Source organism: Rhinopithecus roxellana, chromosome 21 (assembly GCF_007565055.1).
Source record: "Rhinopithecus roxellana isolate Shanxi Qingling chromosome 21, ASM756505v1, whole genome shotgun sequence".
NCBI lineage: Eukaryota > Metazoa > Chordata > Mammalia > Primates > Cercopithecidae > Rhinopithecus > Rhinopithecus roxellana.
The window spans coordinates 845,779-866,199 of record NC_044569.1 but is presented as its reverse complement, the minus strand read 5'-3'; the positions used below and the strand labels follow the sequence as shown (position 1 = coordinate 866,199).

Below are 20,421 nucleotides of genomic sequence, written 5' to 3'. Positions count from 1 at the left end.
CTGGCCGGGCCACCCCACACAGGTGTGAATATGATTAGGTTGGTGCAAATATACAGACCTGTTAGAATCACAGCTCAAAGGGCACACCCTGTGAATCTGAGATAATAGTGCCATTTTAGTCAGTGATCCAAAGGGAAGAGGGGGAAACTCTTTTATCAAATATACTGTAATATCTGGATGCAAAGAAACATCTCTGCTACTTCCTAACCTAAACATGACACATGTAACCATTTGAAGTAATTCAAGATACTAAAGCCAAGCTGCCTTCTCTCCCTCCCACAATCCAAAGAAACCCAACATTCATTTAATTATCGCTTCATGCATTGTTTGTTTGTTTGTTTGTTTTTGAGACCGAGTCTCAGTCTGTCACCCAGGTTGGAGTGCAGTGGTGAGATCTTGGCTCACTGCAGCCTCCACCTTCCAGGTTCAAGCGATTCTCCTGCCTCAGCCTCCCAAGTAGCTGAGATTACAGGCGTGTGCCACCACACCTGGCTAATTTTTTGTATTTTTAGTAGAGATGGGGTTTCACCATGTTGGCCAGGATGGTCACGAACTTCTGACCTCAGGTGATGCACCCACCTTGGCCTCCCAGTGCTGGGATTATGGGGTGAGCCACCACGCCCAGCCTTCATGCATTTTTCTCACCAATGAGTGGCTCCTTCGTATGAGTAAACTATCCTTTACCTGAGGCCTGAAACTAGGGGCCCTATTTTTCATCCCTCCACCCCCCACCCTTACATACAAAATCCATAGTGGGTGACAGAGGGCGAGGGCGAGGGCGAAGGCGGGACGGTACCTGGGAGGCAGAGGTGAAGTCCATGTACTGGCGGCACTGTTCACAGTGGTGAAAGGTGTTATAGGCTGCATATTTGGTCAGCATTATGGACACAGTTTCCCGTTTCCTGGGCTCTTCAACTTTGGATTCCTTTATCACTTCTGTGTATAAAGGGGCAAAAAGCCATCCCATGAGATAACATGTTTTCCCTGTGCCTGGAAAGAAAAGTCCCCTTTCCCCCAAAATGACTTTTCCATGTATTCTGTAATTTATGCCCTAAGAAACAGATATGAAAATTTAAAAAATCATGTGCATAAGAGTGAAAGAAAAGTGAGATGGAGTTAGTGTCCCCTTGACCCGGAAAGGTGGTGAACTTGGCTCTGATTGCACTGACCTTGTTTGACCCCTGCCAGCTTCTCAGTATACACCAGGCTCATCAAAGTGTACTTGGGGTCATGCACACTGACATCAAAAGGCATTTTACTGAAGCTCTCGATGTCAGGCCAGGGCTCTCCCTCTGACTGGCTCACTTCACTGCTTTCACTGTGATCTAGGACAAGAAGGAAGTGTGCAGAGCAGGTGACTGGCCTTTCTCTTCCACATGTGTCAGAGAGAATGGCTTTTATGGGATGTAGAGCCCAGATGGGTGGACAAAGGCATTTCTGAAAAATGAGCTCCCCTATCCCAGTAGAGGAGGCAGACTTGTTCACACCCATGCTGAGAGGAACATTTGCCCTCAATGGCCCCCAGCATTCGTCTCTGCAGACCCAATTCACAAACTCTGGCATCTGTAAGATAACCTAGTCTCCACCAGGCCAAATTTCCTTAAAAGTTTCATTTTGGGTGATCTTTATTTCTGTCTTGAGATTTTTAGCTGTGGGGTATTAATATACTGACACCCAAGAGATTTCAGGATGCACTGAGCAAAATTCCCAATGTCTTCTGCACATTAGAATCAGCTGAGGAGCTGGTAAAAATTCCCACACTCAGGCCACACATCCCAGAAATAGTTCAGTCAGAATGTCTGATGCCCAGGAACCAGTCATATTTAAGGCTCCTCAGAGTGTTCCAATGTGCAGTCACAGCTGAGAGCCAGTAGACGTGGGTGTGAATCCTGGCCCTGCCCCTTGCAGTGTCACACCTTCAGGCACTGTCCTTAACCCTGAGTCCCCAGATTATTGTAAGCTTTAATGCAGCCTCAACCACCTGGGATCAAATGATCCTGCCACCTCAGCCTCTTGAGTAGTTGGGACTACAGGCACGTGCCACCATGCCCAGCTAACGTTTTTGTAGAGACAGGGTCTTACTCTATTGCCTAGGCTGGTCTTGAACTGCTGGGCTCAAGCAAGCCTCCTGCCTCAGCCTCCCAAAGTGCTGGGATTGCAGGTGTGAGCCACCATACCAGACCCTTTTTTTTTTTTTTTTTTGGGAGACAGGGTCTCACTTTCACTCAGGCTAGAATGCAGTGACGCAATTTAAGCTCACTGCGACCTTGAATTCCTGGGCTCAAGGAATCCTCCCACTGCAGCTTCCTGAGTAGCTAGGATTGCAGGCGTGTACCATCACACTTGGATAGTTTTAAATTTTTTTGTGAGAGATGGGGTCTCTCTGCTGCCCAGGCTGATCTCAAACTTCTGGCCTCAAGCCATCCTCCCACCTTGGCCTCCCAAAGCATAGAGATTACAGGTGTGAGCCACCCTGCCCAGCCAGATATGGTACATTTAAAGTGCCAAGACAGGCTGGGCATGGTGGCTCACGCCTGTAATCCCAGCACTTTGAGAGGCCGAGGCAGGCAAATCATTTGAGGTCAGGAATTTGAGACCAACCTGGCCAACATGGTGGAACCCCGTGTCTACCAAAAATACCAAAATTGGCTGGACGTGGTGGCGCGTGTCTGTAATCCCAGCTACTTGGGAGGCTGAGGCAGGAGAATCACTTGAACCCCAGAGGCGGAGGTTGCAGTGAGTTGAGATCGTGCCACTGCACTCCAGCCTGGGTGACAGAGTAAGAGTCTCTCTCAATAAATAAATAAATAAATAAAATAAAGGGCTTTGACAGTCGCAGGCACACAGCTGGTGTCTAATAGATATTTTTTATTATTGGCCAGGTGCAGTGACTCACACCTGTAATCCCAGTACTTTAGGAGGCCGAGGCAGGTGGATCACCTAAGGCTAGGAGTTCAAGACCAGTCTGGCCAAAGTGGTGAAACCCTGTCTGTACTAAAAATACAAAAAATTAGCTGGGCCTGGTGGTGCACGCCTTTAATCCCAGCTACTTGGGAGGCTGAGGTAGGAGAATTGCCTGAACCCGAGAAGCAGAGCTTGCAGTGAGCCGAGATCATGCCAGTGCACTCCAGCCTGGGTGACAGAGCAAGACTACATCTCAAAAAATAATAATAAAGTGCCAAGACAGTTGCAGGCACACAGCTGGTGTCTAACATTACACACACACACACACACACACACACACACACACACACACACATATATATATATATTTTTTTTTGAGATGGAGTCTTTATCTGTCACCCAGGCTGGAGTGCGGTGGCGCAATCTTGGCTCACTGCAAGCTCCACCTCCCGGGTTCACGCTATTCTCCTGCCTCAGCCTCCTGAGTAGCTGGGACTACAGGCTCCTGCCACCTCGCCCGGCTAATTTTTTTGTATTTTTAGTAGAGACGAGGTTTCACCGTGTTAGCCAGGATGGTCTCCATCTCCTGACCTTGTGATCCGCCCGCCTTGGCCTCCCAAAGTGCTGGGATTACAGGCTTGAGCTACTGTGCCCGGCCCAGATTATATTTTTTATTAGTGGCCAGGTGCAGTGGCACACACCTGTAATCTCAGCACTTTGGGAGGCCAAGGTGGGTGAATCACATGAAGTCAGAGTTTGAGACCAGCTGGAAAACATGGTGAAACTTCATCTCTACTAAAAATACAAAAATCAGCTGGGCATGGTGGCGTGAGCCTGTAATCCCAGCTACACAGAAGGCTGAGGCAGGAGAATTGCTTGAACCCAGGAGGCAGAGGTTGCAGTGAGCTGAGATCACACCACTGCACTCCAGCCTGGATGACAGAAACTCCATCTTAAAAAAAAAAAATAAATATATATATATATATATATATATATATAAAATATTAGTAATAAAATGTATAAGATAAAAAAGTAGCTTAAGACAACTTTCAAAGGGAGAAAAGAAACTTTCCAAAAAAGGCTAAAGATTGGAGGTACAGCTAATATCTTTTAACACATATAATACATTTATTTTTATATCCCTGAACTAAAGTCTGCACTTTGAAGCCTAGTCTAGTTTGTAAAAAGATGTCATTGTGCCTCTTGAGAGCACCATTGCATTAACCTGCACTAAAATGAGGGAGAAGGAAGAAAGGCAAACAGTGTTTCTTACTACAAAGGTCAAATGAGCTGTAACAGACTCGCAGCTCACCAGCACAGAGCAAGAGTCAAGATCACTGTAGCAGGATCTGAGGGAAAAAATCAAAGGCATCACTCTGTTGTGGTGCCAGGGAGCCTGGCGGGAAAGCTGGCAGGAAGGGCAGGCCTCGACTCCCGGTCTGCTTGGCTCTGGCTTTGCCCTTCTGGCTCAGCTCTTTCCTGGGGCCTTGGGGTGTTTTGAGGCCAACCTCGTGGGCCTGACAATCTGGTGCAGCTTAGCTGGGAAAAAAAACAAGGAGATGTAGATGGGAGGATGAATTCACGTGTGTGTGTCTGAAATCATGGATGTGAATTGATGAGAAATGGAAACAGGCCTGAAGCCATAAAAAAGTGGTTAAATAAGGCTTTTACCTACTCTTACTCGGTACTAAACTAATTTCTTGGGCTGGTCATGGAACAGGTTCACCTATTTAGGTAAAACAAGTGAAGTGAGATCTCGAAGAGCTAATTTGGTAGACGATGCCAAGGGCTTTCCCTATTCCAGACTCATCTTTGAGAGGCTTGCGAAGAACTTCCACCTGGTTGCTTCTACTTCCCACAGTTCCCTGCCAGCACAGTCAAACTGGTTGGAGATGTGAAGCCACAGTTTTGAGTCACACTGTTCTTCTTCATTTTTTCTTTTTTTTTTTTTTGAGACAGAGTCTCTGTCATCCCGGCTGGAGTGCAGTGGCGTGATCTCAACTCACTGCAAACTCTGCCTCTTGGGTTCAAACAATTCTGTGCCTCAGCCTCCCAAGTAGCTGGGATTACAGGCACACACCATCACGCCTGGCTAATTTTTGTATTTATAGTAGAGACGGGGTTTCACCATGTTGGTCTCGAACTCCTGACCTCAGGTGATCCGCCCGCCTCGGCCTCCCAAAGTGCTGGGATTACAGGCGTGAGCCACCGCACCATGCCCAGCCGAGCCGCACTGCTCTTAGCTGCAGAGTGGAATCATCTCCCTGGCGCCAGCTGGGGAAGACAGCTGGAGTGGTCTTGGTATGCCCACTGGCTTGCACAGCCTGATCAAGCACCTGCCCCTGTGTCTTAGTGCAGATGTTTTGTTCGTGGTGCCAGCGTTCAGTTCTACACATAAGAAGTTTTCATCTCATTATAGTAATCCCGTGCCTTCACTCAGAGCCTATGGGTAAAATATAAGACATACTCTGACCAATCAACAAAGGACTAGTATCCAGAATGTAAATAGGCCCTGGATTCTTAAGCAGTTGAATACTACAACCGGAATTTTACAACAGTTAACCATCTAGGCAATTAATCTACCTACAAAGCCTTTATAAAATGCCTTTTTTTTTTTTTTTTTTTTGCAGCCATAAAAAAGAATGAGTTCATGTCCTTTGCAGGGACATGGATAAAGCTGGAAATCATCATCCTCAGCAAACTAACACAGGAACAGAAAACCAAACACTGCATGTTCTCGCTCATAAGTGGGAGTTGAACAATGAGAACACATGGACACAGGATGGGAACATAACACACACACGATGGGTGAGGGGCAAGGGGAGGGAGAGCATTAGGACAAATACCTAATGCATGTGGGGCTTAAAACATAGATGACGGGTTGGTAGGTGCAGCAAACCACCATGGCACACTTATACAGCTGTGTAACCTGCACATTCAGCACATGTATCCCAGAACTTAAAAACAAAAACAAAAATGCCTTTTTGCCCAGCACCTCACAGGACATTGTAGAGAGGACGCCAAAAGTAGAGTACACCATCCCTGACCTCAATGAGCTAAAAAAGCCTACAGTTTACTCAGAACTATTTGCCGGACACATTTTTTTCATTTTTTTCATTTTTTTTTTTTTTGAGACAAAGTCTCACTCCATCACCTAGGATGGAGTGCAGTGACATGATCTTGGCTCACTGCAACCCGCCTGGTGGGTTCAAGTGATTATCCTGCCTTAGCCTTCTGAGTAGCTGGAATTACAGGTGTGTACCACCATGGTTGGCTAATTTTTGTATTTTCAGTAGAGATGGGGTTTCACCATGTTGCCCAGGCTGGTCTTGAACTCCTGATCTCAGGTGATCTGCCCGCCTTGGCCTCCCAAAGTGCTGAGATGACTGGCGTGAGCCACCATGCCTGGCCTTGGGCACATTATCTTTAGCCTCCCAATAACTGCAGGTTAGGTACTGTAGAAATCCCAGAAGCCAAAAGCAAGTTCCTGGGATTTGCAGTTCAATGTCTTTGTCTCTTGCCCCTCTGCCCAGTCCTTGGGATCAGCACTCACCGGTGTTGATCTCCTCCTCGTCATACACATCCACCTCCAGGAGCCTGATGAGCATGCGGAAGAGGATCCTGAGGAACTGTAAATAGGAGCCTGTCTTTCCCACCTAACGGAAAGATTTTTAATTGGGGAGGAGCGGAGGTGGGGAAGAGAGGGGAGGAAAAGAGAAAAGAGATTTCACACCTTGGCTTTGCAGTCTCCTGCCTGAGAGGCCTGAATGAGGTCCTCATTGCTCTGTCACACCTGCTCCACCCCCAAGAGGTTCTCTGGCTTCTACTTCTTGGGGAAGATGTGCCAACCCCAGCCTAAGAAACGGCCCAGGCTGGTTTGGCCCTACCTGTGGGGGCCCTGTCAGCAGGAGCCGCCGGGGGTGGAAGTTTCGGGTGCCAGAGGCCGGGTCCAGCTGGTTGCTGTAGTCGGCGTGGTGCTGCCGGGCCGAGGTCCACTGCCTGTAGTAGAGGGACTGGTCCTCGCTGCTCATGTCCTTGTTCAGGAGCGGCCGCAGGGAGCTCACCCAGGCCACGTCGGCATGGGGCAGCAGGGATGAGGAGGATGGCAGCTTGCCACTCTTCTGGGAGCCTAGGAGGCTGTAGGCCGCTTTGGATAGGATCACCACTGGTGGCAGGGCTGCATGCGGGCCCCGGCAGCCTCTGATGGGCTGTCCCTGCCATGGGAGGGTCCTGGGTCCTGAGGACGACGATGGCGGCTTGGAGGTGGTGCTGCTCGCCATCTGGGGGCCCAGGGAGTCACACTCCTGCTTCAGAGTCTCCCCGGCTCCGGCTCCAGCTGAGCTGGCAGAGACCCCTTCATCCAGGCCCAGACTAGTGGCTGGGCTCTGGAAGCTGGGGGTCAGGGACTGCTTCTGGGACTTGTCAGCTGTGCTGGAAGAGCTCACTCCATTCTCCATGATGGAACCTGTTGAGAGAACAGACAGAACCCACCCCACAGCAGCACTGTTACTGATCTAAGGTGTGCGCTCTCAGGCTCCTGGCAGCTCTGGGAAGGAGGCAAAGGCCGGGAGAGCAGTGGACACTGGGCTCGGCTCTATGGCTGCAGACCCTGAGCAAGAAATCTTCCCTTTGCTGCTCTGCACACTGCTCCATGTTGCTTCCTTGCCCTGGCTTCTCAGTGGGTTTGGCCAATGGGAGCCACCAGCAGGAGATGGGGTGCTGCTTCCCTGGCTTCCCCTTGCATGGTCACCAGGGGTGGACCACCTTTCTCTACTGTGGGCTGCAGCTCAGATCTGGAGAGGTGCTCCCGCCCCTCCCTGTGTCAGGCCCACGGTGGCCAGGGCTCCCTGGGGTTAACCACCCCCCAGCACAGCACACCTCTTGCTCCTTTTCCAAGTTCTGTTCACATCTTAGTAAACAGTCCCACTACTAGAGGTTCCTCATATGACCTGGTTTGGGTCTGCCTTCTGATTCCTCCCAGGGCCCCACCCAACACAGGCTCCACATTCAAGTCCTGTCCTGGCAGCACTGGCTTCCTTCTAGGGGCTGAGGGCCTCATGCCTCTGGCTTCAGATCAGCTCCCTGGACTGCAGCCCCTTCCACGGACTCCCAAGCTAGGGTGGGGAATGCCTTCGCGCAAAGCGGGTGTAGACACACACGACTCCAAGGCCGGTGGCTTTTCCCTAAAGCAGCCCCATGCATCTGGCCAGTTCCTTTCAAGTGTGTGTGTCCTCCTGATAGACCAGCCACTCTTTGGTTTAAAGACAAATCAAAAGCTCAACTAAAGGCCCTATCTGAGCTAGTCTTGTTGCTGCCCAGACCTGGAGGTCGAATCCCAACCTTGGGAGATCCTGAATGAACAGCCATCACCAAGACATGATTAAAACCCGCCCCTTCACTGGCTCGGCTGCCTGTGTCTCTCCGCCTTGGGGGAGAGCTTGCCTTCCCCCCACAGCACTGTGCGTTCTGGGCAGCGAACCTCCCCGTCACCCTCTGAGTCAGCCATGGCTGGGGTCCCTGTGCTCTGTGTCGTGAGCATGGCCTGTAGGGAGGGACAAAGTAGCCAAGGGCAAACACCTGTGTGAGTTCAGCAGAGCAAGGCCAAGGAAGCGCTTACTTTGTGGGGCAGCTCCTCAAGTGAGGGAGAGGAAGGAGTGGGATGGAAGAACCACAGGAAGGAAGTACAGGCTGCACTCCTCCTCCTCATGCTGGTATCCAAAAGCTTCCAGATATTATTCCCCATCCCCCTACTGTGAACCTTTACTATCCTTCAAACCCCTTGACTCTATTCTGAAACTGCTCTCAGAGAGAAAATTGGGGAGCCTGTTGCGGTGGGGTTGAGGCAGGTAGAGTGGTCCACATGATCAGCCCTAACCCCTGGCTGGGGGAGCAGCTGCGCGTGTGTGGGAGCAGGGCAGCTCCAGCTCCTCCAGGCTGAGGGTCACTATCAACAGCAAACCCTACAGACCCCTCCTCTTCCATTCCTGCCCAGAGCCATCCAACAGCTGCTGCCAGAATGGACAGGAAGACCAGTGCTGCTTTTGGACAAAATTGTATGTTCGCATATCAGAGTGATGGATCTCAATGATAGTTCAAAAAAAGGGTGAGGGGCTGGGCGTGGTGGCTCACGTCTGTAATCCCAGCACTTTGGGAGGCTGAGGTGCGTGGATCACCTCAGGTCAGGGGTTTGAGACCAGCCTGGCCAATATGGTGAAACCTCATCTCTAGTAAAAATACAAAAGTTAGCTGGGCGTGGTGGTGTGCGCCTGTAATCCCAGCTATTCAGGAGGCTGAGGCAGGAGAATCACTTGAACCCAGGAGGCGGAGGTTGCAGTGAGCCGAGACTGTGCCACTGTACTCCAGCCTGGGCGACAAGAAACTCTGTCCCCCACACACAAAAAAGGGGGGGGCTAAGGGGAGAAGGAGGGGGAGTGTGTTTCATTTTTAATCTCAGAATTCTCTGTACTTTGTTAACATTTTTTCCTTTTCTTTTCTCTTTTTATCCTTTTTTTTTCTTTTTTTGACAGAATTTTCCTCTTGTCGCCCAGAATGGAGTACAGTGGTGCAATCTTGGCTCATTGCAACCTCCATCTCCTGGGTTCAAGTGATTCTCCTGCCTCAGCCTCCAGGGTAGCTGGGACTACAGGCGTGAGCCACCACGCCCAGCTAACTGTATTTTTAGTAGAGATGGGGTTTCACCATGTTGGCCAGGCTGGTCTCGAACTCCTGACCTCAGGTGATCCACCTGCCTTGGCCTCCCAAAGTGCTAGGATTACAGGCCCACTGCTCCCGGCCAACATTTTCCATGTTTTCTGCATTAAGCTTTATTACTTTTATAATCAGAAAAAATGGAAAGAGTGCTGCATTTGCTGTAATACAATTTATCTGAAGAAAATTCATGCCAGGCACTGCCACAGACCTGCAGTAATGCTGCAAGATAGGGGCCGGCAAGCTGCAGGGTGGGCCTTCACATCCACACTGGCCCCAGAGGAGCCCTCACCATACAATGCTTGCTGTTAACTGTTTAGAAAAGCCATTCATTCACTCATTCGTTCATTCATTCACATTCAAGGAAACATTTTGTGCCAGGTACTAAGCCATTTAGCACAAACTTACAGCTTCAGGACCTGGAAGAAAAACAGGGCCTTTGTGCAAATATGAGATGCATAATAACCATGAGACGATTAAGGGTAGAAAAGACTAGGGAAAATGGTACAGGCTAGGGTTGATAAAGTTGTTTTTAGCCTGTTAGCAAGCTCTTCCTTAAATGTTTACCCAGAAAAGTATTTTGTGACTGTTCAACAGTCATGTTTTCCAAGCATCACCCCCCTGGAGCTGGGTCTGGAGAGGATGCCAGTCCTGAAGGCTCCTCTGAAGGCTGTCGGGGTGTCAGTAAATGCCTCTGCCTTCTACATTCCTACACACCTCCTGACTCATGTCTCTCACGCCATGAAAGAGAAAAAGTACTGACCGGAGGTCCCTGTGACGGCGCTGCTGTTGCTCTGGGGCCGCTCCAGGTCGATAAGCAGCTCATCGGAGTCATTCTCACTGACAGCAGCTCTCTCCTGCTCCTTCCCGCTGAGGTCCAGGGCAACAGTGGGTCCCCGGATGACCTCTTTAGAGACATAGCAGCATGCCAGACCCACCTCCTGCTCCAAGGCCGTGCGAGTTAAATAGCTTGAGTCAATTAACCGGAGGTCACAGTACTTCAAAGACCTGAACAAAAGTAATTGTGGTGTTGGTAAGTCCATCTGGCCAAGCACGCAATGTGTATGTGTGCCTGGTGATCTGGATGCAGCACACAGCAGTTAAAATCCTAGGTTTCAGTGCCATGTGAGCCTTGACCGAAACCTCAGCTCTGCCACCTCCCAGCTGTTATGACCTTCATTTCTCTGTGCTTCATTTTCTTCGAATATAAAAAGAGAGGATAGTAGTGTCGGGCGCATATGGTGGTTGTAAGGACTGAATACAGGTAAGGCATTTAGGACGCTGCCTGACACGCCCAGTAAGCATTCGACTAATGCTTTTATTGTTGTTGCCCTGCAGTCTACGGAGTCTAGATCCTTGAGGGGCGCAGGAATAGCAGATTAACAAAGACAAAGCACTTTATCAAAAAAAAAAAAAATCCTGCTTTTCCTCCCTCTCTGACATTTCTCAAATGTGGCTATCACCTGTTCCCAAAATCACTGGATGCTCTCTGGAAAGCTAAAAAAAAGAATAAAAGAAGGTTGTATGGCTGTATGTATTATATCCCCGCATAAAACGACCCTCTTCTCATTACCTGAAAAACAAAGGAAATGACTGGGCGATCAGCCAAGTTTTAATCATCAGTTCAGCTGGGCAACTGATGAAAAATGGAATTAATTATTGAAATTGTACCTGGGAAAGGTTTCTCCAAGAGGATCTTTGCCAGTTAATATCACAATACAAGGCAGACCGTCTAAATCTTGGTATGTCCGAGGGATCCACTCTTCTGGTTCACTTCCTCTCCAACTCTATAGCAAGAGACTCATATGTTAAAATTAAAACTCTCATTTAAGTTTCTACCTTTTTTACAGGTTTCTAAGTCCAGATTTTAGACATACTGTGCTTTAAAATGACTCCACTAAGTGTTTATATATGTGTATGTATGTGTATTTTAATTGCTACTACATCACATATACAAGGCATTTCTGCAGGAAGGTGGGCTGTAGTTTTTTATCTCAGGAGGATAAAACGGGAGATGCTGGTATACCTCAGGCATTAGTAACACAAGCCAAAAACACATACAATGTGAAATATGCCACTAGTGATGGAAACCTTACAGGAATCCTGGCTAAACTACCTGAATCAAGGCACTTAAATATACTTTCTTCACATATTGGAGAAATTCTTGGGATTGGAAGACTGAAAAAGACAGTTTCAGTTGTGAATGACTCAGAAAAGAATCTCAGAATTCCATTAAAACAGACATTTCACCAAGAAAATAATGAAAACAATGAACCACTCTTGATAGTTATTTTCCCTCCTTCTTGCTTTACTGGCTTTTAAAATAACTAACAGGCAATTATTGACTTAGGGCCTTGGAACAATCTCTCTCAAGAAGACTAAAAATATAACCAGACCTGGATTGAGAAAAAAAAAAACAAAATGAAAATGCCCCTCATTTGGAGGAGTAATGTAATTTGCTCATGGTTTCTCAAATAATAAGTATCAATTTTTCATATAAACACACATATAAGTAGACACATGTATCTTTAATAAATGGAACACCAATCTTGAAAACATGAATATATCAATGAAAAGTAATCCCACCAATTTGAAAAATATTCAAAAGTAAAATGATCTTACCAATGTGTCTATTTTAGAACAGAAAGAAAAATGACCATCTCTTAAGTAGATAAGATGGTTTCTACTACTTTTCATTAAGTGTGTAGCATGTACCTATCCTTTTTATTACCTTTCTAGCAGGAGTTATTATAAGCAATAAACGGACATTTCTGATAATGCTTTAGGGGAAAAGACTAAGAAGCAAGGTGTTAAGTAATGCATACAATTTTTTTTGTGTTTTGAGACGGAGTCTTGCTCTATTGCCCAGGCTGGAGTACCAGTGGACAGGTGTGAGCCACTACACCTGGCCAGTAAAGCATACAATTTTATTTTAAAATAGACTGGTACTTCCTTTACTAAGCACAAAATGAGATAGAAAGAAAGTCACCAGGCAAAAGATAATAGGGTTTGATTGATGATTTGTTGATGCCTATAAAAGGCTCAATAAAGAAAAGCCAGTCTTTAGTAATACACATTCCCACAATCACTTCAAATAAAATTTCTGTAATTTGTAAAACTGGAAGAAGCTTAACCATTCTTAGGCTTTTACTTGTTGTCTAATCTTTTATTATATATGTGCATACTAAGGGGAAATAGGGAACCTACGTAACTGTTTACAAGTTTCACAGACTTTCCGTGTTTTAGAAAAATCAATGTGTCAAAAAGATTTTTTTAATGCTAGAAGAAAAATGCTCTATAAAAATTTAATTTTCCATACCATTTCATGTCAAGGGGAACCATAACATTGCATCATTTAAAGCAAACCATTCTGGAACAGAAATCACTTTACCAATCGCCTTCACACTGGATGCACGGTATCCTTGACACTGGGCTTCTCCCTGAATGTGTTTTATCTCCCAGAACCATCTCCATATAGGTCATGGCTTTACCAGGAAGAGGTCAGGTTATATTGATGGAATAACAGTTAAAATGTTTTACTGTAGGAGGACTTTTTTTTTTTTTTTGGAGACAGGGTCTCACTCTGTCACCCAGACTGGAGTGCAATAGTGCAATCCTGGCTCATGGCGACCTCCGCCTCTCCAGTTCAAGCAATTCTCCTGCCTCAGCCTCCTGAGTAGCTGCGATTACAGATGCCGGCCACCGCACCTGGCTAATTTTTGTATTTTTAGTAGAGATGGGGTTTTGCCATGTTGGCCAATCTGGTCTTGAACTTCTGACCTCACGCGATCTGCCCGCCTCAGTCTCCCAAAGTGCTGGGATTATAGGCATGAGCTACTGCTCCTGGTCTATATGAGGATATTTATTTTCAGAAGATTAGTAGTCAAATCTCACTTTTACTCTTGACCAACCACAGCTAGCCAAACCCACTATAAAATGCTTTTCCATCACATTGCTACTTCTGATGATTGACGGCTGCAGTTCTACTGTGCATCAATCAGGCCTACAAGATTATTTTATTGCAGAAGCACAACACAAAAGATGGGGTGATCATTGAGTTCAAGGATAATATGAGGCTTAAGACCAAGGACATCTAATGAAAGCTTCACCTGCCTTCTGGAGGAACTGGCTTAAACTCTGTATCCTTCCAAAGGGGTCATCATCAGTATAAGTTAACCACAATACATAATAGGATAATTAGGGGTAAGCACAAAAATAAGATCACATAATAGAAGTAGTGTTGGATTTTACCAAAAAGTAGAGATAGCAGGCACAATTTTGCCATCCTGAAAATGGTGAAGGAGGTTGGTAACTTAGAAATAAATGAGTGAACCAGAATCTACTTGACAATTCAGTCTTGCTTAGGATGTGAACATCCCAACATGATCTCATATTTTTACTCCCACACAAATACAGAGTGTAAAAAGGACTGATGTGATCCAGCGAATTTGAGAATTTGGGACTTGTTTATTTTTATATATTTTTAAGAGACAGGGTCTCACTATGTTGCACAGGCTAGAGTGCAGTGGTGGGATCATAGTTCACTGCAGCCTCAAATTCCGGGCTCAAGCAGTCCTCCTGCCTCAGGTTCCCAAGTAGCTGGGACTACAGACATGAGCCATCACAACGGCCAGAATATAGGACTCTCTTATGCTTACTTGTTGCCTGGCAGCTACTCATACCAATTGAGGAAGTAACACTGCCTTGAGAAGTAACAACTTGAGGCCCCCTTCGTTTAGGGCACAGGGATCCTCAACTAATCGCCCTTTGAAAGCCCTGCAGGTGATTCTGATGAGCTAGCAGCCAGATGAAGAACCTCAGGCCTTGACTGTGGTTTTCCAGCAGTAGTCCAGAGGGGTAAATTATTTAGGACAGACTGATTTATACTGACTTAGTGACTGGCCCTTCTGAACACATGGCTGAAGACTCTATAAGTAGCTTCACTTAATCAGTGTTAACAGAGCCCAGGAGAAGACCCAGCAACCTCACGTGCATTTAGGTCATCTCTGGCAACAGGTGTGGGAGACTCAGCACGGTGCTGCTCATTGTCCGCCTTTCCAAATTCTTCATCATTAGCAATATTCAAATACTCTCAAGCCCATAATTCATGTCTCCATGAATTAGACTGTAAGAAGCATTTCTGGAGTTTTGTTCTTCATCCTAGGAATTCCACTGTAATTGTAGTCTATGACTATAACATAAAATTGTGAATGTGTATATATGAAACATAAATGTTACAACTTCTAAATATAGGAGTTTCTATTTTTTGGACAATTTTATTTGTTCCAGTTGCTTATCAAGCTAATACAAGATATTTTGTCTGCATTTTGGATTATTTAATTTAGGTTAGCCAACTGAACACAAGAAGATTTACATCTCCAGAACAATTTTTGAACACTAAATAAATATCCCCAAAGTAGAACTCTGAGAGATTAGACAGCCCAATTCTCTCATTTTGCAGATGGGAAACCGCAGCCCAGGGTGAAAATGCAAATTCCCCCAAGACTGTGTGCCTTCTTTTCATAAAATTTGTGCTGAACCAGATTTTCCTTAACCCAATTTAGCTCAGTATTTAATGTATAGGGTGTAGATACAAGTTGGTCCAACTCAGACATACAGAAACTAGCTCAGTTCCATACCGACTTGTAGGTGGATATTTGATTAAATGTTTTCTAATGGCTAGGCCCCACTGGATTGTAGGCCCAGAAAAACCGAGTTAGGTTAGTTGGTTGAGGGTTCTACTCCTCCCACCCTGATGCCTGACAGGAGAGGAAGGGGAGAAGCAGTCAGTCACTGGCCGTGCAGCGGGAGCAGTGAGGGACTCAGTCATGCACTAAATCCTTCTGTAGGGTGCCTGGCAAAGTCTCAGTCCAGCCAAAGCCTTGGGGCTGAGGGTCAAAGCAAGTACACAGAAACAAAAAACTGTTGAGGATTCCACATGCAAGGGGCCTAGGAACAGTTCTGAGAACTAAGATGAAACAATACTTTACCGACTCTAGACATGAGCTCACAGACAGGCTAGATGAACAGAAAAGAATTAGTGAGTTGAGGATACTTAAAGCGTTACCCCCCCCAGAGGTCTGAGAGGACAGCTTACCTTTTTTTCTGAGAAAACAGATGGCCGTGGGCTACATGCATCTTGAACAAGGCCAATAAACGTGGGGTCAAATTGGGTCATCTCATTTTTTGCACCTGCAGTTGGAGAGCATGGAAGACCAACTGCATGCACCTGCTATAAAGGGGCTGGGCAATCTTTACAAACTGGTTCTAATTAAGAAAGTGAGTATGTCCTTTCATTGAGCCTTATCACTGTCATGGAAATCAAATTTACACATGTGTAAAAATCTATTAAACTCAGGCCCCTGAGCCACCTATGTAGGATTCCTAGAAAAGAGAAACAAATGGTATTTTAAAGGAGAAATGTCTGTCCAGTGCTAACCTTTAATCGCGCCACAAAGTGAGTTGCAACACTGAGTTCAGTGGCCGGGTTCCCAAGGATGATCTCGAACCGATACTGCAGACCCAGTTTGTCGCGCACCTCCTGTAGTCGCTCCTTGGCTAACATCGCCAGCTGCACCGAGGGCACCCTGATAATGAGCATGTGTCCCCTCCCACTTTTGTTTTTGCCTGGGGAGCTGATGAGGTCATCCATAATGCTGAGTGTTTCTGGTGTGCTGTGGTCTCGGAGCGACGCCATGGTGGTGAGAGCCATCAGAGCCTCAGAGTACTGCTGGATGAGAAGATAGCAGCGGACGACCATGCTGTGCAGCCTGGGGTACCTTCAACAGAACACAAGGCACTAGCACTCAGGCAGCAGGGCCAGCTGGGAGCAGCAAGGCCTGTGCAGTAAGAATGCAGATTAAGCATGGTGGGGAAGGGGCTACTGATCAGTAGGGCTTTAGCTCTAGAATGACTTGGGATCCCACATCACTGGAAGGAAAAGGCTGAGCTTCCGAAGCATGCAAATCAACCTGTTGGGATAAGTACAGCATAGTAAAGGGGTTTAGAGATTGTCTAGAGACCCTCTCTTCTCAAATTGTGGTCTATAGACCACCAGCAGCAGCAGCAGCACCAGCACCTGGGAGCTTGTTAGAAATGCTGAATCTCCCCACCCCAGACCTACTAATCAGAATCTGAAGCTTAACAAGACTCCCGGGGAATTGCATCCACATTAAATTCTGAGACACATTGGTCTATTCCATTCATTGCTGCCATAGTCATCATGGATAATCCCTGGATCCTCACCTCTTGCTGGTGGCATTGGGTTAGAATGACAGCACTGTCCACTTATTTCTCTGATATATAAGTTTACAATAAAGGAAATGGAGGCATCAGTGTAATATCTGTCGAGTATTAGACATAAAAAGGGTAATTATTATTACTAATCTGAGGTCAGCCTCACAGATAGCAATCTCTATCTTTCCATATAAACTGTTCCTTGGTGCTGGAGAAACCTGGAGCTGACTGGAGAAATAGCACCCCCTAGTGTTGTAGCCTCATCACCTGAGACCTGGCTCCGTCAAGGGAGCCAAGCAAATCTCAGCCTGGTAGCAGCAGCCTTTGGTACCATTTTTCCCTAAGCCTGGACTGCCAGGGAAGAGGATCCCTTTGTTAAAATCGGCAGTTTTTACAATTATAGAGGAGTCAGAAAACAAATCTCACCTTTTGGTGCTATGCCTCAGCCAGGCCTGATGACAAAATGAGTACGAACTGGCAAAGAGGACCCACTTACAGGTATGGAGAGCTGCTAGTCAAGAAAGCAGGTGCTTGGCTACCCTGAGCACACTGCCCAGCAGTACTGCTGCTGCTGAATAAAAATAATGTTTTTAAAAAACAGAAAGTAGGCTGGGCGTGGTGGCTCACGCCTGTAATTTCAGCACTTTGGGAGGACGAGGTGGGTGGATCACTTGAGGTCAGGAGTTCGAGACCAGCCTAGCCAACATGGTGAAACCTCATCTCTACTAAAAATACAAAAATTAGTCGGGCACATGCCTGTAATCCCAGCTACTTGGGAGGCTGAGGCAGGACAGTCACTTGAACCTGGGAAGCGGAGGTTGCAGTGAGCCGAGATCACGCCATTGCACTCCAGCCTGGGCGACAGAGTGAGAGTCTGGGGAGCTGACAAGGTCTCCATAAGAATAAGAAAAATAAGAAAAGAAAGTAAGAAAATAAAAATAAGAAATAAGAAACAAGCAAAGAAAAAGAAAATAAGAAAAAATAAGAAAAGAAAAAGAAAGAAAGCAGGTGCTGGCAAAGTGGGCCCTGGGTCCAAGGTTGGCCAAGGCTCTCATGGAGCCTGGTAGAATAAGGCTGGGGCTGTGCACTTTCTTTCTGGTTGCCATCTGGTAGCAATGTAGCCACCAGCAGCTGGGTAGGCTGATGGGGGACTTCACCTTTATTCCATTCTATAATTCTACTTAAAATACAACAAGTGGTCCATTGGCCTTGCACAGAAAACCTCCAGGTCAAATAAATGCCAATGACAGCTATCAAATGAATAACACATGAACACTTTTGAGGTGTTTTAGAACTGGAAAGGACCAAGATGCCCTGTATATGAACAACTCTGTCTTTTGTTTTTCTTTGAGACGGAGTCCCGCTCTGTCACCAAGGCTGGCATGCTGGAGTGCAGTAGCGCAATATCGGCTCACTGCAACCTTTGCCTCCTGGGTTCAAGTGATTCTCCTGCCTCAGCCCCCTGAGTAGCTGGGATTACAGGCATGTGCCCGGCTAATTTTGTATTTTTAGTAGAGACAGGGTTTCTCCATGTTGATCAGGCTGGTCTCGAACTCCTGACCTCAGGTGATCCACCCGCCTCAGCCTCCCAAAGTGCTGGGATTATAGATATGAGCCACTGCGCCTGGCCTCTTTTTTTTTGAGATGGAGTCTCGCTCTTTCGCTCTGACTAGAGTGCAATGGCGCAATCTCAGTTCACTGCAACCTGCGCCTCCCGGGTTCAAATGATTCTGCCTGCCTAAGCCTCCTGGGTAGCTGGGATTACAGCGCCCGCCACCACGCCCGGCTTTTTTTTCTTTGTATTTTTAATAGAGACAGGGTTTCAACATGTTGGCCAGGCTGGTCTCGACTCCTGACCTCAGGTGATCCACCCCACCTTGGCCTCCCAAAGTGGTGGGATTACAGGCGTGAGCCACCACACCTAGCCCACTCTGCCTTTTCATAGAAAGAGAATGAGTTCAGGGGCAGAGAGAAGTTCAGTTGCTTGTCCCAGTTCATACAACTGATCAGAGACAAAGCTAGGTCTAGATTTTATCCAGTCTCTAGCAATGTCTTCACACATTGCAAGGATTTAGCAGGTTGGGTAGAAATGAAGAAATCCTTCAGTTCAATAAATCCTGGGCTGGTCCCTTCAGGTATTCAGTAAGTCATAGCTACTATTAGGCTGGGGTGACTGGGCTGGAGGAAATAAGTATAGATAATCTATGTTTCAAGCTTAATGCTTTTTTGCTGGGCCACGTAGAAAAGCTAAAGTTAGAATAAATGGTAACTTTGATATCTGGCATTTCTATTTCATACTCTGAAGGAATCATGAAGTTAGAAGTGCACAGTTTCTCCAATCTGTCATGCTTGCATTAAACTATACTTACAACTTTTGTAGCACAAAACTACAATAGGAAGTTGATGGGACCATCATTTAAAATAAAAGTTATGAAACTCTGAATTATGTTACCAGAAAAAGAAGATGCATTTCAAGCTGGTGGATGTAACAGGTGGGTAGGAACGCTTAGAGGGGGTACTCATGGAATGACTTCGGAAAATTAAGACTACAAGTGCTGTGAAAGGATTAATGTCATAGTGTCAGTTAAGACTTCCCAAATCCAACAGCTGCAAAAATACCAAACCCTACTTGAGCCGACGCTCTTTCCGGATGCAGTATTATAATTTGTTGAATAGGATGCATCCATAGGTCCTCATTTTAATTTCCTTTTCTTTTTCCTTAGCAAAATTATGGGCAGGTTTGTTAAATAGATGTTAAATAATATGATTAATTAAAGGCATTCGAAGAACTACAGCTACCAAAAATTAGAATTGGCCTCATAAAATAAAGCCCAATTGCCCCAACATTGGATGAGCAAACAGAATATTGTGGAGGGCAGAGAGGGACCTTTATTAGGTTAGGTAAATTCGAATGTCTCTACCTACCTTTCAATCTATGATTCAAGGTGACAGAGAGAAAAAAACTCTTTCAGAGTTTAATCTGGAACTGGGTTTTTTTTTTTTTTTTAAGAAAAGGAAGAGAAGACAGAAGAGTTATATTCCTTAATCCCTAAGGTCAGGGACTGGAGGAGGTGCCCCAAGAACTGAATTCATCTCAATTATCTGATTGCTTTTTAATTTCTTCCAGTGTATACTTCAAATCTCTTATAGTAAAGTTTAGTTTTTACTGAATCATCTTAGGGTCCTTGCCTGTGGTGGACAGGGGAGAAAAGAGGGAAAAATATCAAAGTCTGAGGTGTAAGGTAGGAGAGGCCAGAGCTCAGAGAAGGGGGTCTTTTTTTTTTTTTTTTTGAGATAGAGTCTCACTCTGTCGCCCAGACTGGAGTGCAGTGGCTCCACCTCAGCTCACTGCAAGCTCCGCCTCCCCAGCTCACGCCATTCTCCTGCCTCAGCCTCCCAAGTAGCTGGGACTACAGATGCCCGCCACCACACCTGGCTAATTTTTTGTATTTTTAGTAGAGACGGAGTTTCACCGTGTTAGCCAGGATGGTCTCGATCTCCTGACCTCGTGATCCACCCGCCTTGGCCTCCCAAAGTGCTGGGATTACAGGCGTGAGCCACCGCGCCCGGCCA

The 20,421-nt window shown here is 46.4% G+C and overlaps 1 protein-coding gene across 1 annotated transcript in view; it reads right to left on the bottom strand.

Moving 5' to 3' along the window:
* The window catches only part of GREB1L (GREB1 like retinoic acid receptor coactivator), a 162,907-nt gene that overhangs the window by 16,593 nt on the left and 125,893 nt on the right, over positions 1 to 20,421 (bottom strand). Inside the window, exons 21-27 of the mRNA XM_010354886.2 lie at positions 16,052 to 16,391; positions 11,284 to 11,399; positions 10,376 to 10,620; positions 6,792 to 7,369; positions 6,458 to 6,560; positions 1,170 to 1,325; positions 797 to 936 (exon numbers count right to left, since the gene is read on the bottom strand). Of these exons, the coding sequence (XP_010353188.2) occupies positions 797 to 936; positions 1,170 to 1,325; positions 6,458 to 6,560; positions 6,792 to 7,369; positions 10,376 to 10,620; positions 11,284 to 11,399; positions 16,052 to 16,391 (1,678 nt within the window). The remainder of the gene's footprint in view (positions 1 to 796; positions 937 to 1,169; positions 1,326 to 6,457; positions 6,561 to 6,791; positions 7,370 to 10,375; positions 10,621 to 11,283; positions 11,400 to 16,051; positions 16,392 to 20,421) is intronic.